This window comes from Corythoichthys intestinalis, chromosome 16 (genome assembly GCF_030265065.1).
Source record: "Corythoichthys intestinalis isolate RoL2023-P3 chromosome 16, ASM3026506v1, whole genome shotgun sequence".
In the NCBI taxonomy this organism is placed as follows: Eukaryota; Metazoa; Chordata; class Actinopteri; order Syngnathiformes; family Syngnathidae; genus Corythoichthys; species Corythoichthys intestinalis.
In genome coordinates, this window is record NC_080410.1 from 6,867,643 (window position 1) to 6,884,270 (window position 16,628).

A 16,628-nucleotide genomic window follows, 5' to 3' on the forward strand; every position below is an offset into this window, starting at 1 on the left:
TCAAAAGGTTGTGCTCCAAAACGTTAAGGGTTAAGTTTCATTATTTCCACAACGGTAAATTTGAATCGTTTCTAAAAAATTATTCTCTTAGACCAAAATATCGAATGACCATTTCTTTTTTTTAGATATTTCCTTACATTTTGCCAGTTTCAAGTTTCTCTTTCCAGCTAGTGTTAAACCGATACGGCACTAAAATACATCATCGGTATCAGGAAGTACTAAAAAATAACATGCCAATGCTGTGCAATGTGTAATTTTTTCGATCCAGTTTCTAACCGTTAATCGCCCTAGCCAAGATGGCCGCCAGCTACGCATGCTGCCACAAATAAAGAAGCGCTTGTCACCCTTTCGAAGATGATGATAAACGTCCAATCGTGTGGCATCCTTCTGCTGTGAATTGAAATGAATTTATCAATAAACGTCCAATCTATTCGAAGTGGGACGGTGGCGACGATTGAACGAACCCTCCCACTTCAACTTGACTTCCGTCAATGGCGGCTACTGAGTAAATGGCGGATGCTTTGACATTGAAAAAAAGTCCTTTTAATGTCAATGCATTGACTTTGGTGGGAACGTTGCTCGTACCAACATGGCCACCCTCAGACCTCCCTCTTCAAATAAATTGGACGTCTAGCGCCGTCATGAGTTAAGCGGTGTCTAACCAAGCCATGATAGCAATTACGTTACAGTGAGTAGGCAGTAATTTATTGTTAATAGGGAAAAGAAATGTATAATTTTTCCAAAACTTTGGTGTCGGTAGATTTGGTAAGGTATCGCCGTTGGCCGATACCGGACAATCGAGTGTCTGAATCGGTATCAGGAGCCAAACAAATGGTATCCGTGCAACACTACAGTATATCACAAAAGTGAGTACACTCCCAGCATTTCTGCAGATATTTAAGTATATCTTTTCATGGGACAAAGTCACAACACTAACAAAATGACACTTTGACACAATGAAAAGTAGTCTGTATGCAGCTTATATAATAGAGTTAATTTATTTTCCCCTCAAAATAACTCAAAATATAGCCATTAATCTCTAACCCCTGGCAACAAAAGTGAGTACACCCCTCAGACCATACGCCGCACTCTACATCAAATTGGTGTGCATGGCTGTCACTCCAGGAGGAAGCCTCTTCTGAAGACGGGACACAAGAAAGCCCGCCCGTCTCATCAGACCATAGGACATGGTTCCAGTAATCCATCTGCTTTGTGGACATGTCATCAGCAAACTGTTTGCGGCCTTTCTTGTGTACCGTCTTCAGAAGAGGCTTCGTCCTGGGGTGACAGCCATGCACACCAATTTGATGTAGAGTGCGGCGTATGGTCTGAGCACTAACATGCTGACCCCCCACCTCTTCAATCTCTGCAGCAATGCTGACAGCACTCCTGTAATGAGTCACATGACATTTTGGAGGGGAAATGACCAGCAGTACTCAATTTGGACATTTAGGGATGTAAGTAGTTTCTAAGCGGTGTACTTACTTTTGTTGCCAGGGGTTTCGATATTAACAGCTATATTTTGAGTTATTTTGAGGGGAAAATAAATTAACTCTATTATATAAGCTGGACACAGACTACTTTTCATTGTGTCAAAGTGTCATTTTGTCAGTGTTGTCCCATGAAAACATATACTTAAATATCTGCAGAAATGTGAGGGGTGTACTCACTTTTGTGATATACTGTATTTCCAACAGCCTAATCTTTGTGCATGTATAGTTGATGGTAGCTTTGCATCAAATATGAAAGCTACCATCTATAATATTACTTTTTTTTTCAATGACGTTTCTTCGACTCACCGACACATCATAAACCAAAACGATCGGAATTTTCAAGCAACGCAGGCTGTCTTCTGTTTAACACCTATAAATTGACCATTCGCCCAAAAACGCAGTTTTTTTTTTTTTTTAATGCTAAGAGACACAAAAGTTCTATTCAGTTTTTACTGAAAACATACAGTTCCGCCAAAATTTGCCAAAACATACCCATTCATTTCTAATGGTCAAAATTTCCCATTCACAAAGGGCCCACTCACCATTCATTTCAATAGCACAAAAACTCCTCCCACTAACTCCTATTGATTTCAAACTGACCCAATATGAACAGGAAGTGATGCCGAAATGCCCCCCAAAAAACAGGGAATGACCCAATTTGAACAGGAAGTGAACCTGAGATGCCCCAAAATATACAGGAAGTGACCCGATATCTACAGGAAGGGTGAGATGCCTCAAAATCAACAGGAAGTGACACGATATACCAACCATCACAGCACATCAAAGCTACCATCGTAATTTCTCCAGAAATTTCCACTTTCTCGTTTACTTTAGATTTCACGTTGAGAAATTGAAGTGGGGGATTAATTGGAAAATTGTTTCTTTATGATGGGGACGCACTACTGTTACAATATGAAGGGAAATGCCATCTTTCATCCTTTCCTTTTTTTCCCCAGCGTTTGATGATGAGCACTGCTGGGAGCCCTACATGCCGCATGGAAACTTCAGCAGCAGTGACATTAGCTACCAGCTGGGCACCACTGTTACCTTCAGCTGCTCACCAGGCTTCGTCATGGAACAGGGGTCAGCCACCATTGAGTGCGTGGACCCCAGCAACCCTCACTGGAATGACAGCGAACCTGTGTGCAAAGGTGATATGACTCTTAAAAAAATGAATCAATCCAAATAAAAAAATATATATAAAAAAAGATGAGCAGCTTTTGTATCAAACCCAACTAACTACCAGTATTCCAATCTTTGTCCATATTGATGATTTTCTGAGCATTACTGAGTTATCCTGATTCAACTGATCCAAATCTTCTATTATCCCGATTATTAGTGGTTCATATTAGCGTTGCAACGATATAGTTTTTGGACTCCTGATGCTGATACACTGTACCGATGCCACAATTTTTGAAGATACAGGGGGGAAAATAAGTATTTAATCAACCACTAATTGTGCAAGTTCTCCCACTTGAAAATATTAGAGAGGCCTGTAATTGTCAATGTGGGTAAACCTCAACCATGAGAGACGGAATGTGGAAAAAAAAACAGAAAATCCCATTGTTTGATTTTTAAAGAATTTATTTGCAAATCATGGTGGAAAATAAGTATTTGGTCAATACCCAAAGTTCATCTCAATATTTTGTTATGTACCCTTTGTTGGCAATAACGGAGGCCAAACGTTTTCTGTAACTCTTCACAAGCTCTTCACAGACTGTTGCTGGTATTTTTGCCCATTCCTCCACGCAGATCCCCTCTAGAGCTGTGTGTTTGGGATGATTGTCATGCTGAAAGACCCAACCACGTCTCATCTTCAATGCCCTTGCTGAAGGAAGGAGATTTTCACTCAAAATCTCTCGATACATGGCCCCATTCATTCTTTCTTTTACACAGATCAGTTGTCCTGGTCCATTTGCAGAAAAACAGCCCCAAAGCATGATGTTTCCACCCCCATGCTTCACAGTAGGTATGGCGTTCTTCGGATGCGATTCAGTATTCTTTCTCCTCCAAACACGAGAACCTGCGTTTCTACCATAAAGTTCTATTTTGGTTTCATCTGACCATAACACATTCTCCCAGTCCTCTTCTGGATCATCCAAATGCTCTCTAGCGAACCACAGACGGGCCTGGCATGTACTGGCTTCAGCAGGGGGACACGTCTGGCAGTGCAGGATTTGAGTCCCTGGCGGCGCATTGTGTTACTGATAGAAGCCTTTGTCACTGTGGTCCTAGCTCTCTGTAGGTCATTCACTAGGTCCCCCCGTGTGGTTCTGGGATTTTTGCTCACCGTTCTTGTTATCATTTTGACACCACGGGGTGAGATCTTGCATGGAGCCCCCCCAGATTGAGGGAGATTATCAGTGGTCTTGTATGTCTTCCATTTTCTAATAATTGCTCCCACAGTTGATTTCTTTACACCAAGCGTTTTACCTATTGCAGATTCAGTCTTCCCAGCCTGGTGCAGGTCTACAATTTTGCCTCTGGTGTCCTTCGACAGCTCTTTGGTCTTGGCCATAGTGGAGTTTGGAGTGTGACTGACTCAGTGTGGACCGATGTCTTTTATACAGATAATGAGTTTAAACAGGTGCCATTAATACAGGTAACGAGTGGGGCCTCGTTAGACCTCGTTAGAAGAAGTTAGACCTCTTTGACAGCCAGAAATCTTGCTTGTTTGTAGGTGACCAAATATTTATTTTCCACTCTAATTTGGAAATTCTTTAAAAATCAAACAATGTGATTTTCTGTTGTTTTTTTTCCACTTTCTGTCTCTCATGGTTGAGGTTTACCCATGTTGACAATTATAGGCATGTCTAATCTTTTCAAGTAGGAGAACTTGCACAATTGGTGGTTGACTAAATATTCATGGTCAGTCTTTACGATTTTAGGGCATTTACAAGTCACTCCCTGTTGAGTCGACTAATCTATTTATTTATTTATTTATTTATTTTTAACTAATTTAATAATAAAGTTTTTGTTGAAGCTTATTAATTTACAGAAAAACATTTTGGAACACTTAAATTCTTTATTAACGTATAAATGATAAACATAAATATCAATAATAAATCACAAATAATGAGGTCAAATGCTGCTGGCATTAACTAGTGCAAAAAAAAAATGAAAATGAAAAAACTGAAACTGTGACTTCGCCTTTTTAACAGGAGTCAGAACAATTCTTACTCTTTTTGTGGTATGTCTATATTGTTCTAAATGTTAAAATGAATTGCAATGGGCCTCATGTCCCAGACAATCATTTTCAGAATATTTTGTGTGAGTTCAGATGCTCTTTCTGGTGTGCATTCAGCATTTTTTGGGAGGGGAAAACTGTTCAACTTTTGTTGGTTTTAACCTGAAAATAAAGCAGAGGGCATACTGAAATATTACCAGTCAACCTGGTCCCTTTGCAGAAAAACAGCCCCAAAGCATGATGTTTTCAACCCCATGCTTCACATTGGGTAAGGTGCAATTCAGTATTCTTTTTCCTACAAACAAGAGAACCTGTGTTTCTACCAAAAAAGTTCTATTTTGGTTTCATTTGACCATAACACATTCTTCCAGTCCTCTTCTGGATCATCCAAATGCTCTCTAGTGAACCGCAGACAGGCCTGGACGTGTACTTTCTTCAGCACGGGGACACGTCTGAGTCCCTGGAGGCGCATTGTGTTACTGATAGTAGCCTTTGTTACTGTGGTCCCAGCTCTCTGTAGGTCATTCACTAGGTCCCCCCGTGTGGTTCTGGGATTTTTGCTCACCCTTCTTGTTATCATTTTGACGCCACGGGGTGAGATCTTGCATGGAGCCCCAGATCGAGGGAGATTTTCAGTGCTCTAATATGTCTTCCATTTTTTAATAATTGCTCCCACAGTTGATTTCTTTACACCAAGCGTTTTACCTATTACAGATTTAGTCTTCCCAGCCTAGTACAGGTCTACAATTTTGTCTCTTGTGTCCTTCGACAGCTCTTTGGTCTTGGGCATAGTGGAGTTTGGAGTGTGACTGACTGATGTTGTGGACAGGTGTCTTTTATACTGATAATGAGTTAAAACAGGTGCCATTAATACAGGTAATGAGTGGAGCCTCGTTAGACGTTGTTAAACCTCATTAGAAGAAGTTAGACCTCTTTGACAGCCAGAAATCTTTCTTGTTTGTGGGTGACCAAATACTTATTTTCCACTCTAATTTGGACATAAATTCTTTAAAAATCAAACAATGTGATTTTCTGTTTTTTTTTTTTTCACATTCTGTCTCTCATCGTTGAGGTTTACCCATGTTGACAGTTACAGGCCTCTCTAATCTTTTCAAGTAGGAGCACTTCCATAATTGGTGGTTGACTAAATACTTATTTGCCCCACTGTATAGGACGCACTGCATTATGAGGCACAATAGTTGTAGTAGTAGTAGTGATTGTGTTATACATCCACTAGATGATGCTGCACTAAAGGGAATATCATGCCATGATTAACCAATATTGAGCAATATATAATGTGCATCGGATCGTAAGGCGTGCTCTCTGCTTTTGAGAAAATTAAAGGCTTTTAGGTGCGCCTTATAGTGTGTAAAATACAGTAATTGGTGGGAGGGAACATTTTGGCCAGATGAAGAACAAATTTTATTTTTTTAACTCATTAGCTGCCATTGACGGCGCTAGACGTCCAATCTATTTAAAGTGGGAGGGCTGATAGTGAATGAACGAATGTTCAATGCTCCTGTTTTTCACTGCGGTGTGTGTAGCTATGCGGACAGCGGTTGGTAACTAGATCTAAAAAGTACATTTTGCATAGCATCGGCACATTATTTCTTAGTCCTCACCGATGACGTCATTTTAGTGCCGTATCGGTTGCAATACTAGTGCAACAATAATCAAAAGTAGTGCAAAATCAAATTTAGCCCTGGAATACACACTTCTGGTGACCTTTGGAAGTGCAAAAACAAATAATTAACTAAGTAGCAATGCATTTGCACTCAAATTTCATATTCAGATACATTTCAGTCTCACACTTTTCGATACTTTTGACAACACTACTATCTTCTACAATGTTTTTGCCATATGGACCGTGTCCTTTCACCTCAGTTTTTACCTCTTTCTTGCCCCTTCAGCATTGTGTGGAGGTGACCTGACTGATCCCTCGGGTACTATCCTTTCCCCTGATTGGCCTCAGAGCTACTCCAAGGGCTTGGATTGCTTATGGCAGATCCACGTCAATGAAGAAAAGCGCATTGAACTGGACATCCAAATGTGAGTTTGCTTCATTTTGTCCCCATTTAGGCAGGTAAGCACAGCTCAGCATTTTTGTGTTAAAGCACAGATGTCAAACTTAATGCCCGATGCAGCCTGCCATGTCATTTTGTGTTGCCCGCAAAAAGTACAGGGTGACGAAAAAAAAAAAAAACTGGAATTTTTTAAACAACATAACTTGTATTTAAAAGGTGATTCTTCAAACATGAAAACTCGCTGGTTTACAAAATTACAGGATTCGCAAACAATGTGAAAAAAACTAAAGAAATCTATTACAGATACCACATGCATGATGAAAACAGATGACCAATGCACTTTTTTGGTAAATTAGAGTAGAGTGTAGAGTGTAAAGCTTATGGTTAGCGGCTTTGCTAACGCACTTCCTGTGAACATTTCAAAATAATTGCACGTCATGTTTAACATGTAAATAAAGAATTCGGGAGTTAATCTCACATAACATAGATTCTCCACAAATAAAAGCTTTAAAATGACACCCGTTATGAAAAATCTGAGTGGTAATGAATAATTTGGCTTTAAATTTGTTAACATGCACACTTTGCAGGACAAGATGACAGCCATTTTGGATCAAATAAACACTTTTGATTGGCTCCAGTTTGCAGAGAACAAAAATAGTGTTGGGTTTCTCACCTATTTCATATTCTGCACTTAGCTAGCGTTCAAATGACTCGTCATTCATTGTGTGTGTGTGTGTTTTTAAATAGTGATTATTTTCAATATAGTTTGTGTGTTTTTATGAATAACAATTTAATGCATTTTAATGCGTGATTTATTAGAATGTATTGTCACTACATGAGTGGTTGAATTGGTTAAAAAAAAAATGACAATAATATCGCATATCGGCAATAATTCATGAGACAATATATCACCTACTAAAATTTGTTATCGCGACAGGCATAATCACAATAGAAATCACAGAATATTCACTGAATTTTTTTCCAATAAATACGTTTCTTATAAATAATACATTTTTAAGAAGCTTTTTTCTCTATTTTTATAACAAAAAACACAATATCCATCCATCCATTATCTTCCGCTTGTCCCGGGGTCAGGTCGCGGGGGCAGCAGCTTTAACAGGGAAGCCCAGACTTCCCTCTCCCCAGCCACTTCAACCAGCTCCTCCGGCGGGATCCCAAGGCGTTCCCAGGCCAGCCGAGAGACATAGTCTCTCCAGCGTGTCCTGGGTCGTCCCCGGGGCCTCCCGCCGGTGGGACATGCCCGGAACACCTCTCCAGGGAGGCGTCCAGGAGGCATCCGAACCAGATGCCCAAGCCATATCAGCTGGCTCCTCTCTACGCGGAGGAGTAGTGGCTCGACGCCGAGTCCCTCCCGGATGACCGAACTTCTCACCCTATCTCTAAGGGAGAGCCCGGACACCCTGCGGAGGAAACTCATTTCGGCCGCTTGTATCCGGGATCTTGTTCTTTCGGTCACGACCCAAAGCTGATGACCATAGGTGAGGATAGGAACATAGGTCGACTGGTAAATCGAGAGCTTTGCCTTTCGGCTCAGCTCCTTCTTCACCACTACGGACTGGTGCAGAGTCCGCATCACTGCAGACGCTGCACCGATTCGCCTGTCGATCTCCCGCTCCCTCCTACCGTCATTCGTGAACAAGACCCCAAGATACTTGAACTCCTCCACTCAGGGCAGGATCTCATCCCCGACCCGGAGAGGGCACTCCACCCTTTTCCGACTAAGGACCATGGTCTCGGATTTGGAGGTGCTGATCTTCATCCCAACCGCTTCACACTCAGCTGCGAACCGCTCCATTGAGAGTTGTAGGTCACGGCTTGATGAAGCCAACAGCACTACATCATCTGCAAAAAGCAGAGATTCAATGCTGAGGTCACCAAACCGGACCCCCTCAACGCTTCGGCTGCGCCTAGAAATTCTGTCCATAAAAATTATGAACAAAATCGGTGACAAAGGGCAGCCTTGGCGGACTCCTACCCTCACTGGGAACGAATTCGACTTACTACCGGCAATGCGGACCAAACTCTGACACCGGTCGTACAGGGACCTAACAGCCCTTACCAAGGAGCTCGGTACCCCGTACTCCCGGAGCACCCCCCACAGGACTCCCCGAGGCACACGGTCGAACGCCTTCTCCAGATCCACAAACACATGTGGAGTGATTGGGCGAACTCCCATGCACCCTCGACGACCCTGTCGAGGGTGTAGAGCTGGTCCACTGTTCCACGGCCGGGACGAAAACCGCACTGCTCCTCCTGAATCCGAGATTCGACTTCTCTGCGGACTCTCCTCTCCAGCACCCCTGAATAGACTTTACCAGGGAGGCTGAGGAGTGTGATCCCTCTATAATTGAAACACACCCTCCGGTCCCCATTCTTAAAAAGGGGGACCACCACCCCGGTCTGCCAATCCAGAGGCACTGTCCCCGATGTCCACGCGATGTTGTAGAGACGTGTCAGCCACAACACCCTTACAACATCCAGAGCCTTTAGGAACTCCGGGCGGATCTCATCTACCACTGGTGCCTTGCCACCGAGGAGCTCTCCAACCACCTCAGTGACTTCAACCCCAGAGATCGAAGAGCCCACCTCGGAGTCCCCAGACTCTGCTTCCTCAAAGGAAGGCGTGTCAGTGGAATTGAGGAGGGCTTCGAAGTATTCTCCCCACCGGCTCACGACGTCCCGAGTCGAGGTCACATTATTACACAATAATGTAATTAATTGTATATAATAATAACGAAATAAGCAATATTTGCTGTTAAGAGACTCAAAAAAATGATTAGTTGTCAATTTGTCGATTAACTCATTCACTACCAAAGACGAATAAATGTTATGACGTTTAACTGTTAACTGAAACAAACTTTTTTTTTTTATGATAAAAGATGGGAATCTCTTTTTTATTTTTGTAAGTTCTTTGTTCATGTAGCCATAGAACATAATTTTCTGTGGCGCTTCAAAGAAGGGATGTTTTCTTGTGACATGACGTTTAGTACTGAATGAGTTAATCGTGGCAGCCCTTGTTAGCAAACATAATGGCCCTCAAAAGTAAGCCTCACTATGACATGGCCCGCGCCAAAGATGAGTTTGACGTCCCTGCGCGAGAGGATACAAGAATAAATATATGTTCCGGTGAATTATATTTTTTTGTATGTGTTTATATTTTTATAATTGCTTTTAGGACAAATCACAAATATATGTAAATGCATTTTTATTTTCCCTAGTAGATGGTATCAAAGCAGTTCCAGAAAAAAAAGAAAGAACAAAAAAAAAACAATCTTCATGTACTAATAAATGTTTTTCCTTTTTTCTTTTTTCCACCAAAAGCCTAAATATTCGCCACACTGATGTGCTGACCATTTTTGACGGCCACGATCTTATGTCCCACGTCATCGGACATTACCTGGGTTCCAAACAGCGCTTCCAAGTTGTATCTGGGGGTTCAGAGGTCACCATTCAGTTTCAAAGTGACCCAGTAGATTCCAGCTTTATTCTCAGTCAGGGATTCCTCATTCATTATCGTGGTAAGGTTTGTTCGCTAAATGTGAAAGTACTTTCATAGGTAGTTATTAGTCTTACTTATACTACACTTAATATTAAATGCGTATTATGTATTTTGTCACACAGAGGTTGAGCCAAATGATACCTGTCCCACTCTACCTCAAATCGAGTTCGGGTGGATCAGCTCATCCCATTCCTTCCCAGTGAGAGGAAGTGTGCTGACATATCAGTGTCAACCAGGATATGACATCAACGGCTCGGACATCATCACTTGTCAGTGGGACCTCTCTTGGAGTAGCAGCCCACCTACCTGTGTCAAAGGTGAATGTCAACACTTGTTAATGCAGTTCTTTTTGTTTTGTTTTTTAGCAAAGGAATAAGCCCTTGTTTCCTTCTTAGTTTTGTCATTGCAACAATGCAACATTATAAAAATATCAAAAGTCTCCTCACATTAACATGGTTCCTTGACATCAAAATACTGCAAGATGTTTGCAAAACAGTCAATGATGATATGTATCGTAGGGGTGTGACAATAGATCCATATGGCGATACACCGTGATACTTTGTAGGTTATCGATTATACGATTTAAGATATACCAAAAATTGGTATATCGTTTTTTGTTTTTTTTTAATGAAATTTTTCACTAGGATAGTGTCTGTGAACTCAGTGACTGCCATTGATGGTGGAGGCCCTAATTCGTTTTGACTGGAAGGGGGAGAATTAACCGGTCCAAAATAATTTAACGTGCAGCATCGTCAATGGCACTGAAAGATGAGCTTTCAATCCTCCCAATTTAAATGAATTGGATTAGTGTTTCACTTTGATAGTTGTATTGTAAAATATCGTAGGTGGAATTTCCTGACCCATGTAACGGTAACTGTTTTATCACTATACTGTGAGATAATCGTTATCGTGAGCCTTGTATCGCAAATAATATAGGGAGGTACCCAGAGGTTCCCACCCACAATGCGGGTGCACTGGCTGGAGTTCATTGCAGATAGCCTGGGTCGAGTTCCCACTTGACGGTAAGAATGTGAGCGTAAGTTGCTGTCTGTCTCTAGAAGTCCTATTTTCATGAATAGTGCCATGTAACTGCGCAAGAAATGGAATGGTTTTACAGATGTTGATTTACATGTGGCTCTCTAGTCCAAAATGGAAATTCTTGCCATGGCAGAGCGCATGAAAACCAAATTTTTCCCGAGAAGAAATGGATTTGGTCGGCTGGAGGTCGATTCATCCGCAACTGCAAGCAGTTTTTACTGCATGTGGTGGCCTGATTAAATTACTACAGATTTGAAGCATCACTTGTATGACCACTCATTGTATGACCACTCCTGAGCCTATTTCCCTGTTTTTTTTTTTTTGGTCCCCCACAGTTAATCAGTGTTCTGACCCGGGAGAGGTCGTGAACGGCGCACGCTCTGTGCGCCCTGAAGCCGGTTTTGCTGTTGGAACCATTGTGCGTTTCTCCTGTAACCAGGGTTACCAACTAGAAGGTCCCAGTCAAATCTCTTGCCACGGACGAGATACTGGTACCCCAAAATGGAGTGACCACAGCCCAAAGTGTGTTTGTAAGTATCATTATACAGCTTCATTAACTATAGAAGGGGAAATTAATTTCGGAATACATGTCTATTCTTCCTGCATTTTGTCCAGTAAAATATGACCCATGCCCAAACCCTGGCGTCCCAGACAATGGTTACCAAACGCTGTACAAGCACAGTTACCAGGCAGGAGAAACCCTGCGTTTCTTCTGTTACGAAGGCTATGAGCTCATTGGTGAGGTCATCATCACCTGTGTGCCTGGACACCCGTCTCAGTGGAACAGCCCACCACCATTTTGCAAAGGTAAAGATCACCCACAAATTGTTGTCTGGTACTTTGGAAACACAATTTATTTGGCTGATGTGGCCTGCGTGAATTCCTTCCTGACCTCCTGGATGAGTGGTCACTGTACAAAGGTTCACTACTGATCTATGTGTTCTTCATTCGTGGATAATTGCTCCTCCCATGGTTTAGAAGTGGCATTGTAACTAGCGTTGCACCGATAACGATACTAGTATTTGTACTAAAATGACGTCAACAGTATAAGGGAGTACTAAGAAATAACATGCCAATGTGCATTATGTATTTTTCAGCACTGCCTTACCCAAGATGGCCGCCAGCTACGCAAACAGCTTTAAAGAGATCCAGGGACATAAAGACTTGTAGTTCTTAAATGATAAACGTCAGTATGAGTTATAATAATTTGATATTAAAACCCTTCTTGATGTTTTCGCTTTTATAAAATTTGTAAAATTAGTTTAACTTGTAGGTCGCCATTGTTGTTGACGTCACAATGCACTATGGGCGGTAATGTCAACAGTTCGCGCTGCCGGGCGTTCAGAGTATGACTCTAGCGACATAAACATGCCATCTGTTCAGTCCTTTCAATTTGAACCCGACAGGAACATTAATGAGCAGGACAGCACTTTCGATATTTCACTAAACATGCAGCAAAAGCAAAATGAACCGGGAAGACAAGATGAGACGAGAGTAGGACAAAACTGTCAGTGATCACATGGCAAGGTCGTCTGGTGACAGTGACAGCAAACAGTCCCCTACTCTAGTGACGTAGCAGGAGAGTGTTTGCTGTCAAGAACTCCAGTTTTTGTTTGCAGATCTTCTCGGTAAACTATTACAGTGGAAAAACCCATTGGCAGTGTATCAAATACTTGTTCTCCCCACTGTATGTGATCAAACCTATTCCAATATAATTATGGAGATTGTTAGCATCCAGAGCTGTCGTGTACATTACATATTGATTAGGATATACAGGGAAACACAGCAGTTTGATTATTTTTGCAGATAGCCCGTGCATCACAGCACACGAAAGCTTTGATGCAGTTTGCCTCAACTGAGATGGCTAATGGGCGACGCCTCCGTGACCGAGAGAGTGCCGTCTTACCCGATCGGAACCGGGTCACTAGCGAATATATTGTTGTCACGTAAAAGCGCTGTCCAGATTGACGATCGTCCAGCTGGTGTGCTCAGATTTTACGGCCTTATCAGATGTTGCTCCCGAAGCTTTTGTGGCAGTGAATAAGCACTCTTTAACATTCAGTTGGACTTTCATTATCAAAAAGGTGCTAAATAAACAAGTTACCGGTACATCATAATGATACATACATATGCAACATGAATATGGCGTCAATAAATGCTTAAGCGACACGAAAAACAAATGAATGGATTAAATTTAAGATTGATTGTTGGCTATTCGCATCATTTTCTGCCCTACAGATTGAGATATATGAGGACTGTACTTTATTTGTACTTAAAGCATGTTCACTGCATGCAGGTAGCGTTCAAGACCACACTGTTTAGTAACTTTAACTAACACCACAAGGACCATGTTATTTTTTTTCTACATCGATAGTATGTATATTGTTGATCGATCTATTAGCTGCAATCAGTAACTCAAGTCCTCAAATGAAAACCAACAAATCTGTTACGGTCCGCGAATGCGGAAGCAACGTTGGACCCCAAAGCAGACAACAATAGCAGAGGGATTGTGTACACGGGTTTATTGAAAACACAAAAAAAATACGCGATCGCAAAAAGGGAGACAAAAAAGGGTCTATGACAGTAGGTCATGGTCAATTAAAAAAAAACTGGGAAAACCGCGGTGAGAGACAGACGAATGAAAAAACCGAGGCAAGGATGCAACTAGCAACGACGGGATCGAGAATCCAAATTGTCAAATGGCAGCAAGTCAATACCTCGGCAACCCTCTTAGGATCGGTTTAAAGACACTGCTGATGAGCTGGAATTGGATGCAGGTACAACCTCGGGAACTCATCCCACAACTCTGTAAAAAATCAATCCGACCAGCATCAGAATGTGACAAAATCATGCCATACTAGCTTCGCTAGTATAGAGCACAGCTATTCTCCCAGTACAACTCAACGGCTTCATCACCCCCAGCGTGCATTGCACGTGTAAAACATGGCACCCTCTGTAGGTCAAAACATGTACTAAATATGATAGATTTTTAAATCAATTGCAATATTTTATGTGTTTCTAATAACATACAGTGGGGCAAATAAGTATTATTCAACCACTAATTGTTCTAAAAGTTCTCTCACTTGAAAATATTAGAGAGGCGTGTAATTGTTAACATGGGTAAACCTCAACCATGAGAGACAGAATGTGGAAAAGAAAAGAAACCAGAAAATAACATTCTTTGATTTTTAAAGAATTTATTTGCAAATCTTGGTGGAAAATAAGTATTTGGTCGATATCAAAAGTTAATCTCAATACTTTGTTATGTACCCTTTGTTGGCAATAACGGAGGCCAAACGTTTTCTGTAACTCTTCACAAGCTTTACACACACTGTTGCTGGTATTTTGGCCCATTCCTCCATGCAGATCTCCTCTAGAGCAGTGAAGTTTTGGGGCTGTCGTTGGGGAACACAGACTTTTAACTCCCTCCACCGATTTTCTATGGGGTTGAGATCTGGAGACTGGCTAGGCCACTCCAGGACCTTGAAATGCATCTTACGAAGCCACGCCTTTGTTGCCCTGGCTGTGTGTTTGGGATCATTGTCATGCTGAAAGACCCAGCCACGTCTCATCTTCAATGCCCTTGTGATGGTAAGAGATTTTCACTCAAAATCTCTCGGTACATGGCCCCATTCATTCTTTCCTTTACACAGATCAGTCGTCCTGGTCCCTTTGCAGAAAAACAGCCCCAAAGCATGATGTTTCCACCCCCATGCTTCACAGTGGGTATGGTGATTTTTCGGATGCAATTCAGTATTCTTTCTCCTCCAAACACGAGAACCTGTGTTTCTACCAAAAAGTTCTATTTTGGTTTCATGTGACCATAACACATTCTCCCAGTCCTCTTCTGGATCATTCAAATGCTCTCTAGCGAACCGCAGACGGGCCTGGACGTGTACTTTCTTCAGCACGGGGACACGTCTGGCAGTGCAGGATTTGAGTCCCTGGCGGCGCCTTTGTTACTGTGGTCCCAGCTCTCTGTAGGTTATTCACTAGGTCCCCCCGTGTGGTTCTGGGATTTTTGCTCACCGTTCTTGTTATCATTTTGACGCCACGGGGTGAGATCTTGCATGGAACCCCAGATCGAGGGAGATTATCAGTGGTCTTGTATGTCTTCCATTTTCTAATAATTGCTCCCACAGTTGTTTTCTTTACACCAAGCGTTTTACCTATTGCAGATTCAGTCTTCCCAGCATGGTGCAGGTCTACAATTTTGTCTCTTCGACAGCTCTTTGGTCTTGGCCATAGCGGAGTTTGGAGTGTGACTGACTGATGTTGTGGACAGGTGTCTTTTATACCGATAATGAGTTAAAACAGATGCCATTAATACAGGTAATGAGTGGAGCCTCGTTAGACCTCGTTAGAAGAAGTTAGACCTCTTTGACAGCCAGAAATCTTGCTTGTTTGTACAGTGCCTTGCAAAAGTATTCGGCCCCCTTGAACCTTGCAACCTTTCGCCACATTTCAGGCTTCAAACATAAAGATATAAAATTTTAATTTTTTGTCAAGAATCAACAACAAGTGGGACACAATCGTGAAGTGGAACAAAATTTATTGGATAATTTAAACTTTTTTAACAAATAAAAAACTGAAAAGTGGGGCGTGCAATATTATTCGGCCCCATTGCGTTAATACTTTGTAGCGCCACCTTTTGCTCCAATTACAGCTGCAAGTCGCTTGGGGTATGTTTCTATCAGTTTTGCACATCGAGAGACTGACATTCTTGCCCATTCTTCCTTGCAAAACAGCTCGAGCTCAGTGAGGTGGGATGGAGAGTGTTTGTGAACAGCAGTCTTCAGCTCTTTCCACAGATTCTCGATTGGATTCAGGTCTGGACTTTGACTTGGCCATTCTAACACCTGGATACGTTTATTTTTGAACCATTCCATTGTAGATTTGGCTTTATGTTTTGGATCATTGACCTGTTGGAAGATAAATCTCCGTCCCAGTCTCAGGTCTTGTGCAGATACCAACAGGATTTCTTCCAGAATGTTCCTGTATTTGGCTGCATGCATCTTCCCGTCAATTTTAACCATCTTCCCTGTCCCTGCTGAAGAAAAGCAAGCCCAAACCATGATGCTGCCACCACCATGTTTGACAGTGGGGATGTTGTGTTCAGGGTGATGAGCTGTGTTGCTTTTACGCCAAACATATCGTTTTGCATTGTGGCCAAAAAGTTCAATTTTGGTTTCATCTGACCAGAGCACCTTCTTCCACATGTTTGGTGTGTCTCCCAGGTGGCTTGTGGCAAACTTTAAACGAGACTTTTTATGGATATCTTTGAGAAATGGCTTTCTTCTTGCCACTCTTCCATAAAGGCCAGATTTGTGCAGTGTACGACTGATTGTTGTCCTATGGACAGACTC

At 42.0% G+C, this 16,628-nt stretch overlaps 1 protein-coding gene across 2 annotated transcripts in view; it reads left to right on the forward strand.

Moving 5' to 3' along the window:
- Positions 1–16,628, forward strand: part of sez6l2 (seizure related 6 homolog (mouse)-like 2) — a 55,064-nt gene that overhangs the window by 29,453 nt on the left and 8,983 nt on the right. For both annotated transcript variants that reach the window (XM_057861115.1, XM_057861116.1), the window contains exons 10-15: positions 2,450–2,644; positions 6,591–6,729; positions 10,047–10,243; positions 10,347–10,541; positions 11,598–11,792; positions 11,878–12,069. In XM_057861115.1, the coding sequence (XP_057717098.1) occupies positions 2,450–2,644; positions 6,591–6,729; positions 10,047–10,243; positions 10,347–10,541; positions 11,598–11,792; positions 11,878–12,069 (1,113 nt within the window). The remainder of the gene's footprint in view (positions 1–2,449; positions 2,645–6,590; positions 6,730–10,046; positions 10,244–10,346; positions 10,542–11,597; positions 11,793–11,877; positions 12,070–16,628) is intronic.